Source organism: Mercenaria mercenaria, unplaced genomic scaffold (genome assembly GCF_021730395.1).
Source record: "Mercenaria mercenaria strain notata unplaced genomic scaffold, MADL_Memer_1 contig_3606, whole genome shotgun sequence".
Lineage (NCBI taxonomy): Eukaryota > Metazoa > Mollusca > Bivalvia > Venerida > Veneridae > Mercenaria > Mercenaria mercenaria.
In genome coordinates, this window is record NW_026461762.1 from 1 (window position 1) to 26,545 (window position 26,545).

General features: G+C 35.4%; 1 protein-coding gene across 1 annotated transcript in view; it reads left to right on the forward strand.

The window, feature by feature from the left end:
- The first annotated feature begins 1,624 nt into the window (after positions 1-1,624).
- LOC128553226 (uncharacterized) overlaps positions 1,625-26,545 on the forward strand; it is a 56,507-nt gene continuing 31,586 nt past the window's right edge. The window contains exon 1 of the mRNA XM_053534350.1: positions 1,625-1,781. Within this exon, the coding sequence (XP_053390325.1) occupies positions 1,694-1,781 (88 nt within the window). The 5' untranslated portion in view covers positions 1,625-1,693. The remainder of the gene's footprint in view (positions 1,782-26,545) is intronic.

Consider the following 26,545-nt stretch of genomic DNA (forward strand, 5'->3'; position numbering starts at 1 on the left):
CTTTGACACTGCACTGCACTTTGTCGCAATGGCCTCTATGATTATGTGAAGTTTCAATCAAATGCCATTGATACTTTTCAAGTTATACACCGGACAAAAGTGTGACGGACAGACGGAAGGACGGACAAAGCGACAACTATATGCTCGCCCTTCGGGGAGCATAAAAGTATATAGTCAATCGATAAAAACAGTTCAACGTTAAAATGTTAGCCAACAACCATTTTTATCATTTGAGCCACTAAATGTTTTGAGAAAGTCCCTAAAGTATACCCGAAGTCAGATTCGGATTCGGCATCGGATTAATTCGCAAACGTCTAATACCCATTGAAAGAACTTTTTGCAGGACCCTCGTATGGCCACTTCTCCTATATAACCGAGCGGATTTCAACTAAACCTTTTAGCAGTGATCAGTGCAAAGCCTCAGAGTGAGTATTGTCGGCATAAAAAATGATGTTTCAGTCCAGTTATTTTCCAGTTATTTTCATTGGAGTTATTGCCCTTGTTTTATCGGCTTTTAGCTCGAGTACTAACAGAATGAATAACACCAATCTTCACAGAAGTGATAATGCCAAGTCTAGGTGTGCATATCATCGGCTTGCTCGGCTTCGTTGATTTTCACCTTAGTTATGACCCTTTATTTGTCAAATGTTATGATGTTTTAGTCATTTCTAATCTTAATATGCGGATTTACCTCTACCTTACAGGAGTGATCAGTGCAAAAACTTGTTTTGCATATCGCTGTAATGTAATTGTTCAGTGAATTTGTCACTGGTGCTCAGGCCCCGCTTTCACTAACGTTCTCAAAGTGAGAAAATTCTCAGCTCAAGATTGTTTCAGAACTGTCTGAGAATTGTCTCAGCTGAGAAATTTCTCAAGTTGGCTTTCACTAAATTTTTTCTCAAGGCTTGAGATTTTTCTCAGACTTGAGCTGAGATTTTGACTTGAGAACGTTAGTGAAAGCGGGGCCTGACCAATAGTTTATGGCATTTTACAATGTCTGCGTGGTAAGAGGTTGGAGACATACATTTTTTGTGAAATGTATGCTCTAGCTTCAAATTATTCTTTTAATGCCGAAATAATTAGGGGTCAATAGGTCAGAAATCAAGGGCACAGTGACAGTGATGCTGAAAAGTGTCTATTTTACTGTTCTTACTCGATTAGACTTTGATGTCAGAACCATCCTCTTAATGCTGAGCGCCAAGCGAAGAAGCTACTAGTGCCGTTTTCACGTCTTTAATATGACTCGGTCACACGACCAGCAATCTCACGAATTCGAAGAGTATTTTCTACTACTAGGCTATCGAGGCGCTCCATTAATATCATTGAGATGAAGACCCTACTTTGATGGATTACACATATTTTAGCCGTAACAGCAAAATATATGGAAACCACTTTTGAATAACTTTTACTTTAATCATCTTCTTAAAGGGTGTTCACTAAGCTTGGTCAGTAGCAAGATGAAATTGCCAAAGTGCTCTTTGTGCGATTAACTTAGGCCCAGTTGAGCCTCTTATAAGTGTTTTAAGCCTTGATTTTTTCATGCTCTGTAAGCAAAAATTGTTGTACTTCCTGTCTCGCGGATGTATTTGGGGACGATAAATCAGTTTACTGACAGCCCTTGTGTTTCCATATAAAATCTTGTATCATTTTAGTGAAAAAAGATCTTTTATTCCACAAGGATTGTGATCGCAAGATGAATGTATGTGTCTCGTGTATGCGGAACTCATATTGCAACCCAATTCGATGCCATTCCTGTGACACAATTGTGACTCCAACAATAGGTAAATGTTTGTTTGTTTGTTTGTTTGTTTGTTAATAATACATTTGCACTTTCATGTCTGGTCTATAACTCATGTCATTAATCAATGGACTTTTTGCCAAAACTATTCGAAGTTTATGGAGAGCTATCCTACTCGACCCGGCGTTGGCATCGTTTGTAAAAGTTTTGATACTCTTTCTCTCTGTAATTATTTCCTGGATTAGCTTCAAACTTGAAGTAGTTAATCTTCATCATCAACAACATCATATGGTACATATGGTACAAGGGCCATAACCCTGGTACCAACATTTTATGTATTATGCCCCCTTTTTACTTGGAAGTTCAGGTTAAAGTTTGATACACTTTCACTATATCTCTGTCATTACAAAATGGATTTGATTCAAACTGAAGATAATTGTTCCATGTCATCATCTATATCATATCGCACAAGAGCCATGGCGTGTACAAATATCTTATGAATTATGTGTCATTTTTACTAAGAATTTCGGGTTAATTTTGATGCGTTTTCACTATATCTGTGTTAGGTAAGCGTGACACTTTGCGAACTTTCGAGTATCATCTTGAAAATTGGCATGTGTAAAGTTGACTACATGTATATTTCAAACAAGGCGCAGTTTATTTTATACTAATAGACCCAACCAGTTTTTGTACACGAGAGGTCAAAGTCAGTTTTTGAAAATGACGTCTCTGCGTATCCATGGCAACTGTTACGGGTACTCCACCGGCACCAGCCGACAGATTTTCTTAAGTTCTACACTGCTGGACGAAAATTAATTGATCCTTGATGCTGATTTAAAATTATTGTTTTACGCCAACAAATATTCGAAAAGTGGAACGAAAACCGTCGTTTTTGACTAAGAATTGACGTTCAGTTTCACTGCATTTTCGGCTTTAAAGCGGCGTATCAGAAAATCTCTGAATTATTTTTTTTGTTCATTTTTTTCAATAAACGGTGTTTAAAATGTATACCGAGTACAAATGACAAATGAAATCGAGGGGATGGCACCGACTAATGCTTTTGGTACATGTGATTTTATTTCCCCCACCCACATGCGTACCGTAATTCGACGTTTGCAGATACGTTCGAGACATCTTAATTCGGCCATTGTGTTTAGCTTACCAGCTGCACAATTTAGTGTTTTACCTGTCACCAAAGACCTTTATGAAAAAATAGCAACAAACATTTCGTTCAATGGCGAGACGCTTATAATGTGAAAACAGAGATGAAAGGCACATTAATAAATAAAATCTAAATACATTTCAATAGACGAATTTACAATGCGGTTGGTTGCCAAGTAGATTCGAAGGATGTTTGGATTTTCACGCGCATGCGCATTTTACGTGTGGCAAAAGACCGCTGAACGATATGTAAACCTGCATGTAAATTTAATTATCATTATATTACAAATTGTATTGCCTCTATAAAATGATTTTGATCACACAAGGTATGACTAGATACAAAAATACCTATGCAATTGATAATATCATACCTTGAGTTCCGCATTTTTGTCGAGCCCGCTTTCGGTGAGCTCGACTTAGTCGTCACTTTCTGCTGTATGTACGTGCGTCCTTGCGTGCGTCCGTCCGATTTTGTCCGGACCATAACATTTGACATGCATGGACCAATCTTGTTTATATTTTGCATGAATGTTAACCTCATTGGGAAGGAGTTTCATTTCTTCTTTATGCGTGGTGCGATTTTGATGTAACTTGGCATGACTGTTCACCATTATGAGACAGATTGTCGTGCACAAGAAGCAGGGGGATTTTGATGTAATTTGGCACATGTGTTCAACATCATGAGGCAACCTTGATTTTAGAATAACTTTCCTTTGTTATTACTCTAAATAGCTTATATTGTATGATTTTTATTACTGGCCGTGGAAAAAAAATTGAGACTACTTTTCTGTGGTACAACATGCATGTTACATCCAATTTTAGATGTATTTTGACCTATCTGTACCTGGTAAGGAGTTTTGTATGGTCTTATATCATATAGTTTTTTTTTAATTGGTCAAAAAAAAATCCGTATGCAAATACAGGTGCTAGTGTAAATCAGTGCTAACACTGTCAGATAGTATAATAAATGTTACTTTTTAGACAGCTGGCGGGCTCGTCATTCTGCTCGTGGGCATGCGGAATGTATTTCTTGTTTCTTAATTTTTGTCCGTCCGCGAGCATTCTCATTCCCGCAAAATAAACATTAAGGCATGACCCGTGTAATAGTGCACCTTCTTTTTGAAGAGTATTTAATTTCTACAATAAACCTACTTATTTTCAGGGGGCATAGTTTCAAGCTCCACTGGGACCAAGTTTTTTTTTCCTTATTTTTCTTTTTTTTCTACTACGTTTTTACTTTTTTCAAGACTTATTATTGGTTTATTGTACAAAGGTAAAAGAAACTTCATTTGATAAGTGATTTCTTGCTGTTCAAAGTGAATTTACCTCTGAAACAGAAAGGGACTGAGTTAGACATATCTTTAGAAATACTGAGTTACACGCGGTAAAAGTTCTCTATTTTGCCTTTACTATTTAGATTACATATTGTGGAAAACAGTTAGTTAAGTTTTACTTCTGCCCCAAGGTTATTTTTGAATGAAGTAAGCAAAATTTAAAACAGTCCCACATGACTCGACCTTAATTGTTCAGTATTGGAGTTAGAATTCTGTCTAGAAGAAAATGATAGTCACAGTTTTATTTTGTCTTTTATAATTGTTCACCAATAGTTTGAAGTTTCTTTTATCATAATTGATGGGATAATGAATTTCCTGCAAAGCTTTTGAACAGTGGCCATCACTTTCAAATCTGTCTCTACTTGAGCTTGAGGAAATGTCATGAATTATACAAAATTTATAAAAAAAAAAAACGGCACGGTAAAAGTTGTTTAAATTTTTAAAAATAAGATCTCACTCACTGGATATTGCTGTACCTATGTTTTGAACATTTGAAATATTAACCATTAGATGGGTCAAACCTTGAACTTGTTCCTTACATTTGAAAATATATTTTTTTTCTTAAAGGATTTGTCAAAATAATTTTTTCCTACAAATACTTTTAGTATTTATTTTCCTTGGACTCGAATGATATTAATATATTTTGTACGGAACGCTGCCGTTTGTCCCTGTAGTAGATGTATTTAGTTATATACCGGAAATTGTTACGTAATATTATGCAACTGACATGATGAAAACCGTAAAATTGTTCTAGAATGTCACCTGATTACACCGGGTTTAAAAGTTACTGAATCAAAAAAAGATGTCTTTGATGTTTCCTTTGATGTTTCATCAATTCCATACTTAGTACGCACTCGAACAAATATCGGCGTCCCAGAATAGGAAGGGCGTAAGTGTTAGTTGCGCCCTTTTATGAATTATATATATTTTTTAAACTACATACCAAGGGGTATAGTTCTATTAAAACATTTATTTTTTTGTTACAAACTGCTGTGTTGACCAAATTCACCAATAATAAAAGGGCGTAAGTAAAAACGTTTTTCAAAATCATAGTAATAGAAGGGCGTATCTGCAATTAATTTTTAACCAGAAGGGTCCTTCTGTTATTTCTAGAAGGGCGTATCTGTCATAGACAGATTTTTCCGTTTTGTCAAAAACTATGATTTTCCACTTACGCCCTCCTAATTCTGAGGCGTCAAAATCACGTGGCTTGGCTGTTTCTTCATTAAAAATAAACATATCAAACGATACCTAAATTGAAAATAAAATCTATGAGAAGGTCCTTTGGTAGAAATTTCCTTTAAAAAATGTTCATATTGAAAAAAAAGAACAAAACAAAACAAAAACACAACATAAGTTCCTAAGATCTGCATCATATCAGGACAAAAGTATATATCTGCATTTCTTCTTGAAACAACTGTGTTTTATGAGCTGACAATTTTATTTCTGACTACGATATATGTTATTGGGACTGACTGACTACTGCGATATTCCCAGTGAAACGGGCTAAAGATAATAATAATACAAAGAACAAGAAATAAACTATTTCGGTAAAATTTTATTACTCGTACAATAGTTAAGTACACATTACTTTGTGAAGTCATGAATAAATCTCAATAAATCTGTTGAACACATTTGACTCCTAACGAATCTGCGTACGTCGAATTCCAGTACGAAATTTATGCATGGGGGTGGGGGAAATAAAATCACATGTACCGAAAAACTTGAGTCGGTGACCCTCGCCCTCCCCCTCCACAATTTTATTTGTCATTTTTGTCATTTGGACTCGCTATACCTTTTAACACTGTTGATTGAATAAAATTAAAAATTCAATTCAGGGATCCTATATGCCACTTTAAAGACGAAAAAATTCAGCGAAACTGAACGTCAATATTTAGTCAAAAACGACGATATTCTTTCCATTTTTCAAATATTTTTCGGCGTAAAACAATGATTTTATATTAGCATAAAGGAAAACTTAATTCTCGTCAAATAGTATAGAACTTAAGAAAATTTGTTGGCTGGTGCCGTTGCAGTACCTGCAACAGTTGCCATGGATACGCGGCGACGTTATTATCAAAAACGGACTTTGGTGGTCAACTTTGACGTCTCGTGTGCAAAAACTGGTCGGCTCTATTTTTATAAACTGCATCTTGTTTAAAATATATCCTCCTTTCTATCCCTTACACCGTTCCTCCCCATCTATCAATGCTTTGCATAAAATTTAAATGTACTTGTTAGAATTTTGAAGCAACCCGCCTGTAATATTTTACAGCTTATTTTTGTTGTGGGCCTACTTTGCAAATGCAAGGCTCTAAGGCTATGTTTTTGGTGTTCTTTGCTTCCGGGAAATCTACCCTTACCTTTTATCTTTTGATTCAAAATTAAAGTGGTTGTTCCACATCATCACGCTCAGCACAGAACACAAGGTCCAAACGTGTGTTTTATAAATTATGTCCTAGTTTTACTTAGACATTAAGGTTAAAGTTTTGATGCACTTTCACTCTATCTCTGTCTTTACATTAATTTGATTCAAACTTATAATTGTTGTTCCTTTTCATCATTCGCATTATAAGACGCAAGGGTCATAACTATTGCACTTAAACTTTGATGCATTTTACCATATCTCTGTTGTTACTAAATGGATTTGATCCAATGCAAACATAAAATGATTGCCCTACATCATTTCCTCATCATATGACACAATGTCCATAAGTCTGGTACCAATCTTTTATGAATGCTGCACGCTTTAGCATAAAGTGCTCGAGGTTAGCGTTGTGATCACCCTGTGTTTGTCGTAAAGCGACATGCATCATCCGTCTTGCGTCGTAAACAATTTGACTGTTAACAGTTTGAAATAAGATTTTCTAGGTCAAACACTAGATAAATATGTCAAATTATAGAAAGACATTATTAACATTCAGAAGGTTTGTCTTATTATTTCCCGAATATGTTAAAACTTAAGAATTACCCTTGTCTATCCATTGGCCGTCCGTCCGTCCGTCCGTTTTCGCTATAAGTTATAAATTTTGTATATTTCAAGTAAAATAAGGTATTTTTTCGTATTTTTCGTTTGTTAGGTATAAAACTCAATTAAAACTATCCAAATACCCGATTTGTTTCTTTTTGGGTATATTTTAAGAAAGTAACAAATAGCGATTATGGGCAGAATTTCTTAAAAAAATTCGTCCAATGTTTGGACAATACCTTGTATAAACATTACGACTAAATCAACGGGTTCAATTTCGCGCTATTTTTACTTTCCCACAATTTTCGATGGTGTTCCTGTACGCGCACCAACGGCGTCTCGATTTCTGTGTGTAGCCGACAGTAAGTAAACCGACAGGAAGTTTATCGGTAAGCGGAAGTGCCTGTAAGGTATTTTAATAAAAGAAACAAAAATGTTATCGTAAAAAAGAGTAGATTTTAGTAGCATTTTCTTTCGAAATTTGCTCAAATCAATGATCATGTAAGCTTGCACAAGTTTGGATATTGGTATTCTGTATTTTGACCGTTTACGTACAGTCCCCTTTCGACATGTCTAAGTAGTTCAGATAAATAGAAGCCCGCCCGCTTAGCTCAGTAGGTAAGAGCGTTGGTCTACGGATCGCGGAGTCGCGAGTTCGATCCTCGGGCGGGGCGTATGTTCTCCGTGACTTTTTGATAAACGACATCGTGTCTGAAATCATTAGTTCTCCACCTCTGATTCATGTGGGGAAGTTGGCAGTTACTTGCGGAGAACAGGTTTTTACTGGTACAGAATCCAGGAACACTAGTTAGGTCAACTGCCCGCCGTTACATGACTGAAATACTGTTGAAAAACGGCGTTAAACCCAAAACAAACAAACAAACAGATAAATAGATATTCATACATTTCATTCCATTCCTTCTGGAACGACCATCCAAACAAATTACGGACACATTTATTTATTTCTACGGTCAGTAGAAAAAAAACTAGAATTGTGTCGGCCATCTTAAATATAATGGATAACGACGTGTTGGAAGTGCTTGTCGTTATTTGTTTTTCAATATTGCCTTTAGCAGTGTTAGTTTTTACGAGTGTTTTGATCTTTGTTGTTTCGAAGAAATGAAACTTTTTCTTTACATCATGGTATGAAGATTTACAGCAATAAAATCATCCAAAAAAGTTATGTTTTTGCAATCATTTTGCTTACTCTAATTGAAATTGAGCAGAAATCATTCAATTTTATGTGTTTGAATCTTCGTTTGAAATTGAAAGGGTTAAAACGAAATCGACCTGCCTTGTGCATTTACTGTATTATTTTTTGTAGTGTTGGCAAATTTCTGCGGTAAATACGCATATACCCTGCCACAGCACTGAGGAGAGGTGGGTAGCGGTATGACAAGATAGATGGAGACATATACTATGTTCTGTTTTTCCGGTGGGTTTATCTGTAAGGCTGAATATGGGCCCCGTTCCCCTCTCAAATATTTTATATATTTCATCCAGTTCTTATGTTTTGAAAATAAAACTTCCCTTATGGACACCTACCTCCGACAGCCTTATCATGAATAAAAAAAGCACAATAAATTTTTGGTAAAGGCCTTTGGGAACCGAACGACAGACCGTCTATTTTAACTTGGCACATATATCAAACATTAAATATTCAATTATACAATGTGTAGATTTCAATTTAAACATTCAATCTAAATATGATTATCATTATTATATTATAACATACATTATAACATAATCAGACATACACATGATACAATATACATAAAAAGTTTTGAGTTCCTGTTACATATGTACAATAGATATGATATAACTCATATATTTCTTCGAATATACAAGTGAAACTTTAAAGTACTAGTAATAATTTCCAGTCCGTTTGTTTTTTATCTGATATCCTATCTTTTCTTATATTGTATATTTTGTAAATAACACTGTAGTTCATTATTTATAACAATAAAAATATAATAAGAATAAATAAACGTCTGTTTCGTCGGTGTTTCCAAGGCTGAATGGACATAACGTGCTGTTTGGTAAATCACGATAACTCGTGCTGATGCAAGCAAGTATTCTAATATTTCAAATAGTGACACACCGTTTGTATTTTGTCCATAGATATTAACAATAATATACGTTTTATTTGCAAGTTCAAATTTTATTGCAATTAACCTTTCACAGACTATTTCTGTGTATTTTATATTATTGCAAAAAAATCTTTTGTTAATTAGAAAGTATATACCTGCACTGTTATTCTTTTCACCACTAAAATAGGCATTGTCATCCAAAGCTGTTGCCCAATTCTGACATTTATTTGAGTTTAAGTGTGCCTCTTGTAACAGGCGTATGTCATAGTTTTGTAGCTTTAGCCATTCAAACATTTGTTTTAGTTTTAAAGTGTTACCTATCCCTCTTACGTTGAAACTACAATTTTTTATAGTCATGTCAATACAGTGTGTTTTTTTTTTTCTTCAACTGGTACGGTAGATGACCACACAAAAATGATGTATATGGTATATCTGAAAAAAAAAACGACTGTGTTTTATCATAAACAAAAAGTGGAAATATCTATAATTTTAAATAAATGGTATAGTTAAGGTGACTTCATTAACATATTCTGATATTACATCTATATCTACATTAAACAAGTTCCATCAATAACATTTAATATTAACCATGTCAGTGATTTTGTTGGTAGAGAAATAAATGCTTAAACGAGAACGCCTTTTTATCAGTGTCAAAGATTTTTAATTTGGTAGCAACGATATGCACATTAACGGACTGATACATAGTAATTAAAGGAGTTTATGGCAACAATTCTATGTGAATTTATATATTAAACTCTTATACTTCACAGAGGTTGAAACAGATGCGCCTATTATGCAAGTTACATATAAAAGATTCAATGCGTATGGATTTAGCTGTATATCTTATCCTCAACGAGTATCCTTTATTGTTTGTCACGGAAATACGTTCTCTTCAAGTTCTGACATTGTAATGTATGCATACGGCATGCTTCGTTTTAGTTTATGTCAGTTAAACAGACGTTTCGAAAAAAGTGTACTCTAAATCTAATTGTCTTAAAGGCAAAGAAAATCTCCTATATAAGTGACCCCCACTAAATGCCAGACATTTTAATCCCCAATAAACAGGATCCTGTCTGGTCCAGTCTGATTAGGGTCCATGAAACCCCTGTAGACTTGACATGTAGTCCATGTCAGAGGATCATAAATTTATTGATATGTAAACATAATTGGTTATTTCCAGTGTTTTTCATTACATTGATTGAAATGCAGCTTTTTTTTCAGAATATACATAAACTTGAAAATATATACTTTTTGTAATTATGTCCTGACCAATTAAAATATAACTCTTGCATCAAGGCAATTCTCACCCTTTTAGAAATCCCTCACCTAATGAGAAATAGAATAATTATTCAAAACTCAATAAGAGAATTGAAACGTAAGTTTTTTTTCAATTATTATGACCTTTTTATCTAATTAACAAAATAAAACCAGAAAAGAAAATGAATATTGCTGGATTTTATCAGAAATTAAAAAAGCATTCAGTTTCATTTTTAATAGATAATCAAAAAAGAAATATGTATATTCACAATAAAACCCAGCAATAAACAGACATCACTGTTCAAAATACGCATGAATGATTGATACATAAATGATAATTTTTATAAAGGTGCCTAAATGCATTTTCTTTTATTTTATATAAAAGTCCAGCAATAATAAGATATAATTTGTATAAAAACATAATTTATTAATCAAAGTTCAAAGTTCTATTTAATTTAATTAGTAATATTTAGCCCTAATTTAATCAGGCTTTCTAAACTCGTTATAAAGGTGTGAACTGGTTTGCTATAAAGGTGAAAAACATCACATACAATCTAGATAGAACAATTTAGAGGTAGATCAATTAATCTATATACTGCACAGTAGCTATACAGTAGCTCATTGTGATAAACAGAAACAAGTCTATCAATCGTCCAGTCATGTATATTTGCTCTCACCGCCATTTCGCAGACCATAGGCCACATACCTTGCATACCAGATCCGTGTCTTTAAGTACCTTATACGGGTTTGTGTAAAAAGGCAGCAAATAATATGGGTTTGTGTTAAAATGCATGAAAGCAAGCATCTAATTCAGATCGACAAAAAGTATCTCTTACCTTATTTGTTAAGACGATTTTTGTGTATATTCTTACGAACGTTTGTCCGCAACGGAGTGCAGTGTATGTACATTCCATAACCCTTAAAATACGGCACCTTCGCCTAAGCCAGCCATGCCGGTAATCTATACAATACGATGTATCCACATCCTCAATAAAGGATGTTTCAACACCGCTTATATAGGAGACCTTAACATGGCTGACATTTCAGAGGGTTCGAAATCCGCATACACTACACTATTAAGTGGCTATCGATGTTGAGAACCTTTGTCTCAATTACTTATTTCATTTTCTTCCTGAAATAGCCACAGACGACCGCCAAACAGAATGTACTGTGCAACCTTTTCTAATTAATCCCTTAAAAGGAGGTAATTCATCTGAAGTATAGAAGACGGCCGTAGCAATATGTAAAGATATCTTAGTAAAATTGGTCTATATACAAAGTAGGGATGCCTCTACCTGTACGTGTGCGCGACACACCTCCATGCTACTCTTTATGCTTAATTAAAACAAGAGCTGTAACTTTTAGTGACAAATGCCCCCGAAATATGCCCGTTGTCTGTGCAAAATATGCCAGACTACTTAAGGTATGCATCGTTTTGTGACCAGACAAAAAAGATCCTCCAAAGGAAAACTTAACCTTGGAGTTATGGGACTGGGTCTTGAGCGAAGGTTAAGATCATCTTTGGCAATTTCATTTGTCAGCTTTTGACTTTGTAATCTTTGACATTTTTTCATTAATCAGCTTTTGACTTATATATTTTAACTGATTACTTACCCTGTTAAGCGATTGTGATTATATTTCTTGCACAATAGAGTCAATGCCTTCATCACTGTAATAAGAATCAATATAATAGTGTTTTCCTTTCCTTTTTCTCTTTTTTCTTTTGCTTTTTTCCGTTATTCTGCCTGTCCCTTTACTAGAGTTTAATGATCGACTTACACTAATTGCTTCAGTTCTTTTTCTTTTCTTTTTACTGTCATTTACTTCTATTTCTTCATTGAAATTAGCTGGATGCTGGTCTGTTAGAGACATATTTCCGACCTCCCCTTCAGTAGGTAAGACACGCTGTTTTTAAATACTTTATAAAGCTGGTTCCCTTTTCAGTTATTTATTTCAGTCTGGACCATTTTTATCTGATCACTGTGTTGTTAAGATTCTCTTAGATGTTAAAAATGAGACTATTACTAGTAGGAGCGTGTTATTTAGAAACATCAAACATTTGAACGAATCAGAATTTTCTAGCGACCTAAGTGCAATAAACGTTGAGTCACAGAATAACAGCAAGTTTGTTAAAGAGTTTGAATCGGAAATAGAGGATGTCCCGAATAACAACGCTCCCCTAAAAGAAAAAAATATAATTCAGAGAACACCAAAACCGTGGTTCAATAAAAAAAATGCAACATCTACAACAACAAGTTAGAAAGTCCGAGCGTACATGCAGTTTGAGTCGTATAAACAAATAAGAAATGAATGCTATTTTGAAATCAAACGTCAAAAGAGAAACACACTCAGTGAAAAGATATAGTACGCTAAAGGTGACTCCAAGACTGAATTGATATCTGAACTAACTGGTACCAAATCTGAAAACCCACTGCCTCAAGGACAGTCTAATAATTCATTGGCCGAAAAAATTGCCGATTTTTTACAAGGCAAAAATCTCAAAAAAATATGTCAATCCCTAAGCGTATACCAAAACTTTGTACCTCAAGTATAGTATATACAAAATTTAAACGAATTAACTGAATTGACTCAAGATGAAGTGAAAAAGCTCATCATTGAATTGAATACTACGTCTTCAGAGTTAGATATTTTGCCAACACGTATTCTGACATCACATGTAGATGAACTTCTCTCTAGTACCACTAAATTGGTGAATCTCTTATTACAACAAGTGCTTTCCCTGTGAAATAAAAACAAGCGGTTGTTAGACCTTTGTTAAAAAAGCAGGTCTTGATCTAGAGCTTTCCAGTTATCGTCCTGTGAGTAATTTATCATTTCTATCAAGGAGAAAAAGGAAGGAAGTCACCGCCCTTATTGCGATTGACTTAAGTGCTGTATTTGACACTGTCGGCCACGACATTCTTCTGGATGTCCTAAAAGCACAATACGGCGTCTGTGATACAGCTACACTCTTCGATGGGTAGACTCTATTTAAGGCTTCGAACTGTAAGATTAATATCAACAATGTATATTCATCAGACCGCCATCTTGAATGCAGTGAGCCCCAAGGCAGTTGCCTTGGTCAGTGGCTGTATCTCACCTATGCTGGAACTCTTCCTTGATGTCATTCCAAAATCCATATCAGCCTACGGTTTTGCTGATATCATGTAGCAAATAAAATCTTTCGTCCTACATCTGTTTTCGTAAAATCACAAGCGATCGGAGACCTTGAAAGGTGCGCAGTTATAATTAATGTCTGGATGAAAAGAAACAAACTGAAACTGAACAGTTCCAGAACTAAATTTATGTTGTTTCGTAGGAGACCTCAATTGAACTTATTGCTGGTGATGATGTCAAACGTCACACGTGAATGTACAATTAGATATCTCGGTGCATTTCCTGACGTAACCTTGAACTTCAAAGCTCATATAAATTGCAAATGTCGTACAGCTATATTGAATTACCTACGAATTAAGAACATCCGAAAATATTTAACAAAAGCAGCCACAGATGCAACGTATTCAAAACATGTGCGCAAAACTTGTCCTTAATAGGAGGAAATGTTACAGTTCCAAACAAGCATTGTATCACTTATATTGGTTGCCGAAGAAAGCAATAATTGAGTTCAAGATAATTTCTTTCATGTATAGCTGTCACACCGGCAGAACACTTATGTATTTAACAGAATTTCTTACAGAGTATATTCCTAGAAGACAAGGTATGAGAATGTCAAATAATTATGAATGTCGTTATGTTGTTCCATGCAACTAGTGCAAAACATTCAATGGTAGAAGTTTCTGTACTATTGGTCCAAAATTTTGGAGTGAACTGCCATTAGAACTACGCAAAGTAAATCAGTTGACACATTCAAAAATTCTTAAGACATTTTATTTCAGAGATTTCATGGCATTGTTTTAAATGTTTTGATAACTGTTTATTATGCGAAAACAGCAGGTGATAGTTTTTAAATTTTTGTAAAGTGTTCACATTTTACCATTTATATTTATAAGGTGTGTTTAATTAAACGCATTTGTTGGTACAGGCTGTATGGGTAGGATAGTGTGTGTGCAGTATTTCTTTTTTAATAGTATATGATGGCACCATTAACCGGGGATTTGAACCTCTATATGCAGCCCGTCTGGGCGTAACATGTGATGCTTTAAGCACTGGTATTCGCAATAGGGGTAAAATGACCTCAAGGGGACCGGCAGTTATTATTATTATTATTATTAATATTATTATTATTGTCAATATTAACATTGTTATCATTATTATCATTATTATTATTATGTACAATGCCATTTAACATGTCATTGTATAAAAATAGGCGTTTCATCATATTATTCAGTTTCAGTTTCAGTTTTTGATTTACAGTAACATTGATTGATTCATCATTCTCAGTGTTTAAAAAGTGTTTCCAAAGCCTTCGGAAAGTTTATGGAAAAGATTGTTACCGATAAACGGCCAAAGTTATTATCCAATGTTATCCATTTGCAACAATTTCCTTTATTCACAAGTATTCACTGAAGATTTTGAACTTGATATCCGTTATATCTGCTTAGGTACCCTATTCTATTTCATTTTACTGGTATTTTATGATATGATATATTACAGTTTCCAACATTCTAAAAGGAAAGTGACAAGCTGAAAAGGTGACATATTATTATTATTATTATTATACCACATTTATATAGCACTCCTTTCATGCACATATACACGTTCAAAAGTGCTTTACAGAACAAGTTGCAAAAATACAAACAAATATGCATACAAAAATAATGCATTCCACATTAACAAAAATCGTATAGATTAAACAAGATAAACATACATACATATTCAGAAGCATTTAAGTGATCCAAGGATAAAATACTGTTCTACGCTGTTTTGTGAAGAAGATGAAGAAAAAGTATCAATGTATCGGTCATTTAACATAATATTGTTCAAAGAAGTGGGATTTGGCAGGCTTTTGAAAGCAGCTAGCGTGTCAGCTTCCCTGATGTTGACGGGAAGGGAGTTCCAAAGCTTTGGAGCAGGCAATGCAATAAAAGCTGCGATTGCCATACATCATGGATTTAGGTTTTGGCATAACCAGTGACTCTTGTGATCTTAGGTTTCTGACCGTTTTATACACCTCTATCATATCCCTAATATAGGCAGGGACTGATTGTGTAAAGCCCTAAAGATGTGTGTCAGAACCTTGTACTGCACCATGTATTCCACTGGCAACCAATGGCCTCCTTCAGAACCGGTATTATATGATTGTGACGGGGCGTCTTAGTGGTGACGCGAGCTGCCGTGTTCTGGACATGTTGCAACTTGTCAAGTGTGCTGTTTGGAATACCACTTAACAAGGCATTACAGTAGTCTAACCGTGAAGTAACCAGGCTGTTGATAAGGGTCTTTGTGGCATCACTGGTAAGATACCGTCTGATGTGACCTATTCTGCGTAGTTGTGCATATCCAGCCCGGCACACAGAGTTGACCTGTTGTTCCATATCCATACTGTTGTCAAATACTGCACCAAGATTCCTAACACATTTTGTGGATTTTATCATAGCGTCACCGACCTTCACAGAGACGTCATTACGCTTTGATGTGAATAGCATTACCTCTGTTTTATCAGTATTGAGCTTCAGCTTGATGCGATGCATCCACGAGACAATTTCAGCCAGACAGCTCTCAATGCGGCGCAAAGCCTCACTTCTAGCCACAGCCTGTATAGGCTTAAAGGATAGGTATATTTGAGAGTCATCGGAATAGAAAGGATGAAGTAGTCCGTGACGTCAGCATAAGGCACCCACGGGTTTAGTGTACATGATATAGTTCTTTGAACCAAGCACTGATCCCTGGGGCACACTGTATTTCATCAACATAGGCGACGACAACTCACCATCAACGCACACAGTTTGATAGCGGTCACTAAGATATGGTGACACCCATGCAAGTGCTTTGTCTGTGACTCCAAAATGATGTTCGAGTCGGTGTAACAGTGTTTAGTGGTCAATCGTGTCGAACGCTGCAGACAGATCAAGTAGCACGAGGACTGTTACAGAATTTTGGTCCTGAGATGTGAGGATGTCATTCTGCACCTTTATCAAAGCCGACTCATTTGAATGAAATAAAATGAAGCAGAAATGGTCCACTATTCTGTAGAAAATCTGTAGTAATGTACGAGAAATAGACATGCAAAGGGATGTTCTGGGCTTTTTATCCTTATATAACAGAGGTCAATATTCGGCCACTTCCGAATTGGAAAAAAGGTCATTTTGCTCAAATACGGCAGAGAAAATGCCCAAAATATTTTTATTTTATTTTTGTTGTAATTAAGCAATTGTATTCACGATATTAACGAGTAATGAGCTCATGTAGGATTAGGGAACAACCAAATTTCGTCCTATTAAGACCTCTTTTGCAAAAGGAAAGTAAAGCATTTCTCCATTGAAATGTTCTAACTCTAATGTATTCAAGACTTCTAATAGACAAATTTGCAAATCATAAAGTAGGAATCTGATATATCATGGGTCTGCAGTTTTCATGTATAATTTCTTGGATGCAGTATTATTTTAAAAGCAATTATTCGAATTAATCAGCAATTTTGTATTTCATTATATATTTTGCCATAAAGTGTACTAAGATACAGTAAAATACTGATCACTCTACGTCGGTTTGGAACCCGCAAAATGCTTGTGCTATTCAAGGATTTGAGCTCCTCAGATATAGAGAAAATACCAGGATAATATGTTTATTGTATTGTTACTTTAGTGTTCCCTTGTCAGTACAAAATAGTTCAAGACATGTTACTAATTGGTAAATAAAGTGGTAAAATTGCCTGCAAGTTGCAACAGATATACAATGGGCATTTTGTAAGTTTTCATTTCTGCCTGGTGCATGCATTAAAATTATTCTTCAGAGCTATGACACAAAATCCTAATTGTTGGGCGAAACATTATTTTTTTTTTTTTTTTTGTTCATTTTCTGTTTTGAATAGTGATAATATAGGGGGACAATTTTAAATCAATTATTGCATAAACAGTGATTGTAAATTAAGTGCTTGTTCGGGCAGTTGTAAAAGTAATAAATTATGCACATTAGTATGCACGTTAAACTTGCCTTATACGACCGAGGCTGGCATTGCATGTGGGGTCAATATCAACATGAGCATAGCTTAATTCATCTGCATGCTATGAAAATTCCGCTGTGGCGCGCTCATTGGTCTAAGGTATTGGTTTGTTGTACCTTTTCGATAGTAGAAAGTAGAGGCCAGCAGACATGTAGTGGTTCTAATCACGGTGCGGGCTTTAACTTATATAGAAACGGTTTTCGTAATAAAAGAGTCATTTTGATGCCACAAGGAGGTCACAAATGTTTCCCGCTGGGATCATCAGAAAGGTGGTTTCTGGTTTAAAACCAATTAGGATTGACATATAAGCGCCAGACTTGGTGTTTAGCTAACTTACACGAAGAACTAGCTTTTGATTGTATTTTGGGTCACTGTTACTGAGAACAGAAAATGATTTGCGCTCAGTAACACTAATTCGGACGAGATGTTGCAATGAAACGTTTTATGTGAGTAGCTTATGAGGACAGAAAGGTTGGGTGATTGTTTTTTGTAGCCAATAAAGTCAAGTTCACTGTTACTAAAACAGACAATGTTTGAAACATCTAGTTTTAGGAACTTACCACGCGTTTGTGTTAAGCTCACTTGAGCGCACAGTGCTCAAGGTGAGCTATTGTGATCCCCCTGTGTCCGGCGTCAGGCCTGCTTAATCCGTCGACAACAGTTTGATTGTTATCACTCTAGAGGGCATAACCTTGGCCGAAATCTGGGGTCAGAAACTAGGTCACTAGGTCAAATGATAGAAAAATCTTGTTAAAGCCCTAGGGGCTACATTTTCTACTTGGTTCTCATATTTCTTTGTCAAAATATTTGTCTTTATGAAACATAAAACAAGTTTAAAATTTGATTACCTGAGGTTAAGAAATATGTCACTATGTCAAATCATAATAAAAACACTGTTAACACTCCAGAGGCAAGATTTTTGACTGGATATTCATAAATCTACTACCCCTCTCAAGAACTATGTCACTAGGTTAAATCATTGCAAATTCTTGTATATTGATCTGCTTGATTTACATATAGCATAAAAATATATAAAAATCTAGGTCAACTTAGATACTAGGTTAATTGGGGTAAAATGTAGGTCAGATCAGCGATACAGGGGTTTTAGAGCCCTTTTGTATATAATATTGATTTATATTGCACAGAATTATTCATGTGTAAGTCCCTTTAGAATATGAATGTCAGAATTTTTATTTATCAATACATTTACGTATCTATTGCACTGTATTTTTTGCTCGCCGTTCCGAAAGTCATCAGAGCTATTTCGATACCACCGGCGACGGCTTCGTATGTAGACACATTATTTACGATTTTCAGCAAGCTCATATTTCAGTTCTTACTCATCGTATCATACATGCTTACCCAATGAAATACAATTGCATGACTTGAATAGGTTCCATAACTGTTGCTTTAATTTTGATGAACTTATACATCTTTGCCATGTTTTTCGAATTTTCTTTCAACTAGACTGGTTGTCAGCAAGTAAGCATCTCGGAAACTACACATCAAAACTGAACGTAATACACTTCTTCGCAGTGATAATACCAGCATAATGACATATGTTTTTTAAATCTTGCTATCATTTCTGTGGCTGTTTTTGTACTTAGCCACTTCTGTTATATAAATCAAATTTCAAGCTCCTGTTTCTTCCTTGGAAATCCTCCTCAAACGCATACACACATCCAACTTACCTAAAAGAATTGTTTTCCTTAGTTTCTTGCTGTTGTCTATTAGTACCCCGTCATCTGCCTCAGCCCGCATTATTCCCATTCACATTATCTCCCTCTCCCCCCTCTCCCCCAAAACACACTATGTTTTAACTTTCTAGGTACTGTCAACTTCACCCCTTTCCAACCTCCAAACCCTTCAGTGTTTTCTTCAGTTTCTTGATGTCTTTCAAAACCAAGTTGACCGCCCGCCTCCCCACCATCATACCCCGCCACAGCTTCCCAACAAAATAGTGTAAGCTCACCTAAGCACGAGGTGCTCGGGGCTGCATTATTGTGATTACTAACTGTCCGGCGTCCGTCTATCCGATTGGCTGTCATCTAAGGAGCCTTGATGTGTTAAAGCAAAATGTAAATCAGGAAGTGTTTGTTTCGATGATAAAAAGAAAACTTTCTTCACATGTTCTCCTTCAACTTGAAATTATGAAGGGGAAAGAAAAAAAGTGGTCTGTTTCTATTCTTCGGGATATGTTGTGTCAATACATTACAGCTAAGGAAGCTGCTGAAAAGTCAGACGGATTTGTACGTAAACAAATGGACAAAAGCAATCATTTTCATTCGCAAACACAAAATTACAGTTCAAGAGGAGCTGGAAATAACAACTCTAGAGGCGCAGCAGCCGGAGCTTTGGTTGCAAGTGACAATCAAAATACTCCTAAAAAGGAATCAAAGTTAGTGTGCAGATATTGTGGGAAAGATCATTGGAATGATGAATGTAAAAAATACAGAACAACAGATGAAAGAAAAAGACGAATCAAGTGAAGTTGTTACATCTGTCTAAAAGAGGGACATATGTCAAACGATTGTAAATCTTCAAAGTCATGTGTCTATTGTGGTCAAGTGAATGTTCATCATAGAAGTTTATGTGAAAAGAAATTCAAGACAAGTGATTCACGGGAAGCTGTGCATTTGTCAGGTGAAACAGAAAGTGCTACAAATCTAAGTGGAAATTGTGAAAATGAAGTCGAACTTTTATCATGCAATAAAAGTGTAGTGATGCAGACTGCCACAACTAAAGTTATCGCCCCTGAAGGTGAGAAGTTTGAAAATATGAGGGTCAAACTAGATTCTGGGTTTCATAGAACATATGTTACTGAAGATCTAGCACGACGGTTAGGGTTAAAAGAAGAAGAAGAATATGAAATACAGTTGGTAACGTTCGGAAGTAAACACACGAAGATTATTAAAACAAGATCTACCAGATTTGAAATAAAATCAAAAGACGGGAAGTACATGACCCTTTCTGCCAATATTATACCAAGCATAACAGGAACGATACATCGGCACCAAGTTAAGTTCCATTCTCCGAACAAGTTCCATGAACTTACTCGAAACTTAAGTCTAGCTGACACTATTCCAACACAAAACGTAACAATCAAAATCGATTTGCTCATTGGAAACGACCGACTTCTACCTAGACATAATTCGATCGGAAAAGATTGAAGTGCAACTAGGATTATAGTTGTTATCTTCGTGTTTACGTTGGATCTTAACGGGTAAAACACAGTCGAAAGAGCAAACAAAAATGAATGACATCAACATGTTAATTCTCACGTATGGAAATAATGTGACGGAGACAAGTGTATTTGCGAGTGTTGATGCTGCTCTTCAAACAAAGCCGAATATAGAAAACTTTTAGAATATGGAGGTAATTGGTATTACAGACAATGCTGATAAATCAGGTGATGAGATTACGATGTCACATTTTCAGAAAACAGTGAAATGCTCCGATGATGGAAGATATGAAGTGACATGGACTTGGAAAGATGAATTTCCAGAGTTGCCGGAAAATAAAGGATTAGCACTTGGAAGACTTCGGTCACTTTCTGGGAAACTACAGAGACAACCTGAACTACTAGAAAAGTATGATAGTGTCATTCAAGACCAATTGGACAAAGGGATAATTGAAAAGGTTGAAAGGTCGCAATGTGATGGAATGAAACATTATATTCCTCATCATGTTGTTATAAAACCTGAAAAGTCTACTACCAAGTTACGAATAGTATATGATGCGTCAGCAAAAACAAGGAAAGAACATAAAAGTCTCAATAAGTGTTTGTACAGGGGACCAGTATTACTTCGAGATCTGTGTGTGATTTAGACTTAACAAAATTGGAATGGTATCTGACATTGAAAAGGCGTTCTTGCAAGTGAAACTCCAAACACAAGAAAGAGACGTTACTAGATTTCTTTGGTTTAAGACCTGTGACAATCCAGTGGTAGACGAGAAGAATATTCAGGAGTACCGATTCTGTCGCGTGCCTTTCGGTATTATATCAAGTCCGTTTCTACTAGGAGCCACAATAGAACACCACCTAGATTTATATAGTTCACCACTTGCTGAACAGTTGAAAGAGGATATCTATATGGACAATGTCATCACTGGAACCGAAACGGTGAAAGAGGCAATAGATCTTAACAGAAATGCAAAGTCTATGTTCAGTAGAGCTAAGATGAATTTGCGTCAGTGGATAACCAACAATGAAGATGTAAATAATGAAATTCCTGAGGACGACAAAGATAAAGATAAAAGTGTAAAAGTTCTTGGACACAACTGGAGCAATAATAATGACACACTTAATGTGTGTAAGAATAAGATGCTCAATAAAGAATTAGAGTTGACAAAACGAAATGTGCTGAAACAAATAGCGTCAGTTTTTGACCCTTTAGGGATATTTTCTCCGGTAACTATGAGAGGAAAGATTCTCATTCAAAGGGCATGGAGCAAGAACTTGGATTGGGCGATCTTTTATACGAAGAAGATTCGAAGGAATGTCAGGAAGTTAAAAGTGATTTGAAAAATATTGAAAGTATTACATTTCACAGACGAATCACACAGTTGGACGGAGATAAAGATGTGAGATATTCCTTAGTGTGCTTTAGTGATGCGTCTAAAAAAGCATATGCATCAGTTGTGTATGTAGTGAAAGAGGTGAAAGATGACATAAAAACTGACTTAGTGTTTGCAAAATATAGACTCGCTCCAGTTAAAGAAATTTCGATACCAAGGCTAGAATTGATGGCAGTTCTAATAGGCGTGAGAAGTGTAAAATTTGTGAAAGATCAAATGAGATTACAGTTCAAGAATATATATGTGATGACAGATTCTATGTGTGTGATTCAGTGGATTTCAAGTGAAAAGAAAATGTTGGTGAAACAATACTTTTGTGTGATGAAAACATTGAATGTGAAATTGATACTCCGTTTGGAATACATAGTGAAAACTTTTCATCAGCGTCTCGCCTTCTCAGAGTAACCGCATGGTGTCTAAGATTCGTAAGCAAAACAAAAGGTATATCAAAGGAGCAGAGTTGTCTTACAAGAAAAGAATTAGATAATGCTGAAACATTGTGGGTGAAACATGTTCAACGAAGACATTTCGGAGATGTGTATACTTCGATCTCAGAAAATAAACCAAACACACTCGCTAGACAACTAGGCTTGTATGTAGATAAAGATGGCCTATTCAGATGTTTCGGAAGACTAGAAAATTCAAATATGTGTGAGGCTGCTAAGTTTCCAATACTGTTACCACAAAAAGAGATGCTTACATATTTACTGATAGAAAGAGTGCATTCAAAGATACTCCATAGTGGAATTTCTTAGACATTGGGTGAAATCAGAATGAAGTATTGGATTCCCCATGTACGAGCCACGGTACGCTCTCGACTGAAGCTGTGTAAGGTGTGTAAACGAGTTGAAGGAGGACCTTACAAATTACCAAATATTGCTCCGTTTCCAGAATCACGTGTGACGTCTTCTACGCCTTTTTCAAAGGTTGGAGTTGATTATATGGGACCTTTGTTTATAAAGAAGAGTAACGGGTCATCGAGTAAAGTTGGATATGTCTCTTCACATGTTTAGCCACGCGAGCTATTCATTTGGAAATGGTGCAAGATATGTCAGCTCGATCATTAATTCACTGTCTCAGAAGATTTATTGTTACGCGAGGAATTCCATCAGAAATTATAAGCGACAATGCAAAACACTTTAAGCTTTCAGATGAAACAATCCGTCTAATATGGAAAGACACGATAAAAAGTTGTGATGTTCAAAATTACGTTTCAAATGAAGGCATCAGATGGTCGTTCATAGTTGAGTTGGCTACATGGATGGGAGGCTTCTATGAGCGATTGGTAGGAATAGTGAAGCGATCATTACGAAAGGCTATTGGAAAAAAGATCCTGACCATGGATCAAATGTTGAAGTTTTAAAAGAAGTGGAATCTGTGGTAAATAAAAGACCGCTTGTATATGTTGGAGATGATTTGAATTCTTCAATTGTCATTACCCCAGGACACTTTCTGTGTTTAAATCCTTAAACAGGCATCCCTGAACTTCCATATGATGATGACCATGATCGAGAATATAAGCTAAGAGAAAGTACAGCCGAAAGATTACTTCACATTTGGAAAAAAGGTGAATAACTTCTTAACTGTTTCTGGAAAATATAGAGCAGCGAATACTTGCTGAAGAGAAAGATCACAAAATCGCATAAAGTGTAATAGAGTACAGGCAAGTGAGATACCAAGCATCTGTGATGTCGTTCTCATTAAGGAAGACCTTCCTCGCGGGCAGTGGAAATTAGGAAAACTCTCTCACTTACGAGTCAGCAGAGACGGTAATATTCGCTCTGCTCAAGTAACGATGGCTTCAGGAAAGGTTCTCAATAGACCGTTGAACTTACTCTACCCAATTGAAGTGTCAAATTCATAAAATCATAGAAGTGAGATCTGTGATAAAGTGTTGGATAAACGCGAAAACTCTGACTTAAGGCCTATAAGGAAAGCTGCCCTTAAAGCCGAAGAATTAGTGAAAAAGACGTTATAAATATCCGACTTTTTTTTCGCCGGGAGAGTCGCAGTTACTAAAGCTTTGTGCGAAATTACAGGATTTTTCATTTGTAAAATTTTTATACAGGCAGTTAAATGTGAATAATGGGGAGATAAAATACAAACTAAAACCTATAAAAGAGTAAATTATATTGCGCAGAATTATATTGCGCAAAATTGTATTGCGCAGAATAAATACAAAGTTTCATTTTTCTAGATTACATAATAAATACTTGTAAATAGTTTAATGAAAAATAATATCAGCCTTATTTATGTATTTTTAAAGGATAGTAACATATAATTAAAGAAATTAACTTGTGATTTGCTCTTATTAGCTTGCTATTATCGGATTAATGAATTTGCCATGAAAAGTACGTGCAACGGAGCAGTGTTGTGGAAATATATTCGTGCAACGGAGTAGTTGTATAAACAGTGAAACCACGTGTTATGTGCACGCTTTTTTTTTCAGTTAAAAATTGATATTTTGTAAAAAGGACGTAAAATTACTGTGCCGAAATCATTTAAATTGATTAAAAATCTTACACATCTGTGATCACTGTAGGAGGGAATATACATACAAGAAGAACTTGACACGACATATTAAAGAAAAACACAGTGATATGAAGTATTTTCCTTGAGTAATTGAGGAATGTGACAAAGAATTCGTTAGACGTGGATATCTAAGAGTTCACCTCTTGAAAATTCACAAATTGGAAGAAAATGCAGTCCGAAAATTGATGAGCAGCGGAAATACTTATAATAATTCATCACCAGCAGAAAACAGCAATGACGTCAGGAAATACTATCCAGAGGTTGAAGACATTAGCAACGAGGAGATGCCGGAACTGACGTTAACTGATGTAGAGGATGTTTTAGATGATTCTTCGGTGAAGGATTATAGACAGAATATGGATAAAAAGGATTTTGAAAGTAATATTGATTCATTGGAAAATAATAATAATTTGAACTCGGGAAATTCAGTCAATGGTTCTACTGAAAAGGACGTTGATAGTGTTTCTGTGGGAAATTCAGGTGAAAACAATGAAGAAGACGGTGACTTTGTGTACAGTGATGAGAGTGAGATTGAGTTCTTAGATGATGTTATTGGAAGTGAACCTGAGGACATTGATGTAGAGGATATCTTTGATGAAGAAAATGATGATGATGATGAGAGTGCTGTTGATTACGAGTTTGCTGCTGATGATGACTTGTATGATTACTTTTATAATCAAGAGCCAGAGGAGATATCCAGTTCAGTAGAAAAAGGAACTTTAAGAACAGAGGTGGAGGTATGGACGAGAACGGGATATCACTATGTGACTTACAGAGATGGGGAGCCAGAATTCAGTACAACAAGATATGAAGATGACTTTCACAAGTATACAATGAAAACACATATTAAGTGAAAAAATAGACTTTCAAACAGTGGGAAATATTATATTTTTTTGTTTTAACCAAAGACATTGGATTCATGTTAAATGTTACAGTTTGCTAAAAGTTGATAAATTTTCTCCCTTTGGGAGTGTCACAGATTTGCAAATTATTTTTGTTGGTGTGTTTATAGACACTATGTGTTATGTTTAAGTATACTCCGTCCTTATCTCCGTTGTATCTTTTGTCTGAATTCGTTGTGTAAGTCCGTGTATTATTTTTGAGTAAGCAATTTTCATGCAGAAATTGTTTTTCACGATATTCTTGATTTTATTGTTTTTTGAATGTCATGTGATTTTTAAGCGGGAAAATATTATATAGATATCCTAATTACGAGTGTATGAGGCAATTGCTGTTCATTTAGAATTTGGAATATTTGGAATTTATTAAAAGTCATTGAAAGATATGTGTGTTTCTTATCTCAATAAAAACCAGAAAACAAGCAGTTGTCATAAAATTACCAATGTGGCATGAAGAAAAAATAACTTCGCCACAATTGTCAGAGTCTGTTGACCCTTTACAATGATTGTACAAATAATACTGTTTTATCATACATTAATAATATTTTCCCTCCATACTTATTTTCCAAAACTGTCGAATCAAGCAGTGTATCTCAGGTGAGTGACCTAGGGCCATCATGATCAACTTGTTTAATTTCTTGTGTTCTTGATATTGTGTCTAAGTATCCTGCCCCCTCAGACACCCCCTTACGTTTCTATATATTTTTATTTTAACTTTTATATTGTATTTCTCAGTATTTTTTTAACCGCACCCACCCGTATAAATATTCCATAACCACATCCTTTCTGCTGACAACGCTTTCTTTTTTCGTTGTTTTTTATAAACTTTTTCAAACATTCCCATTATAGGGACATGCAAGTTTATCAA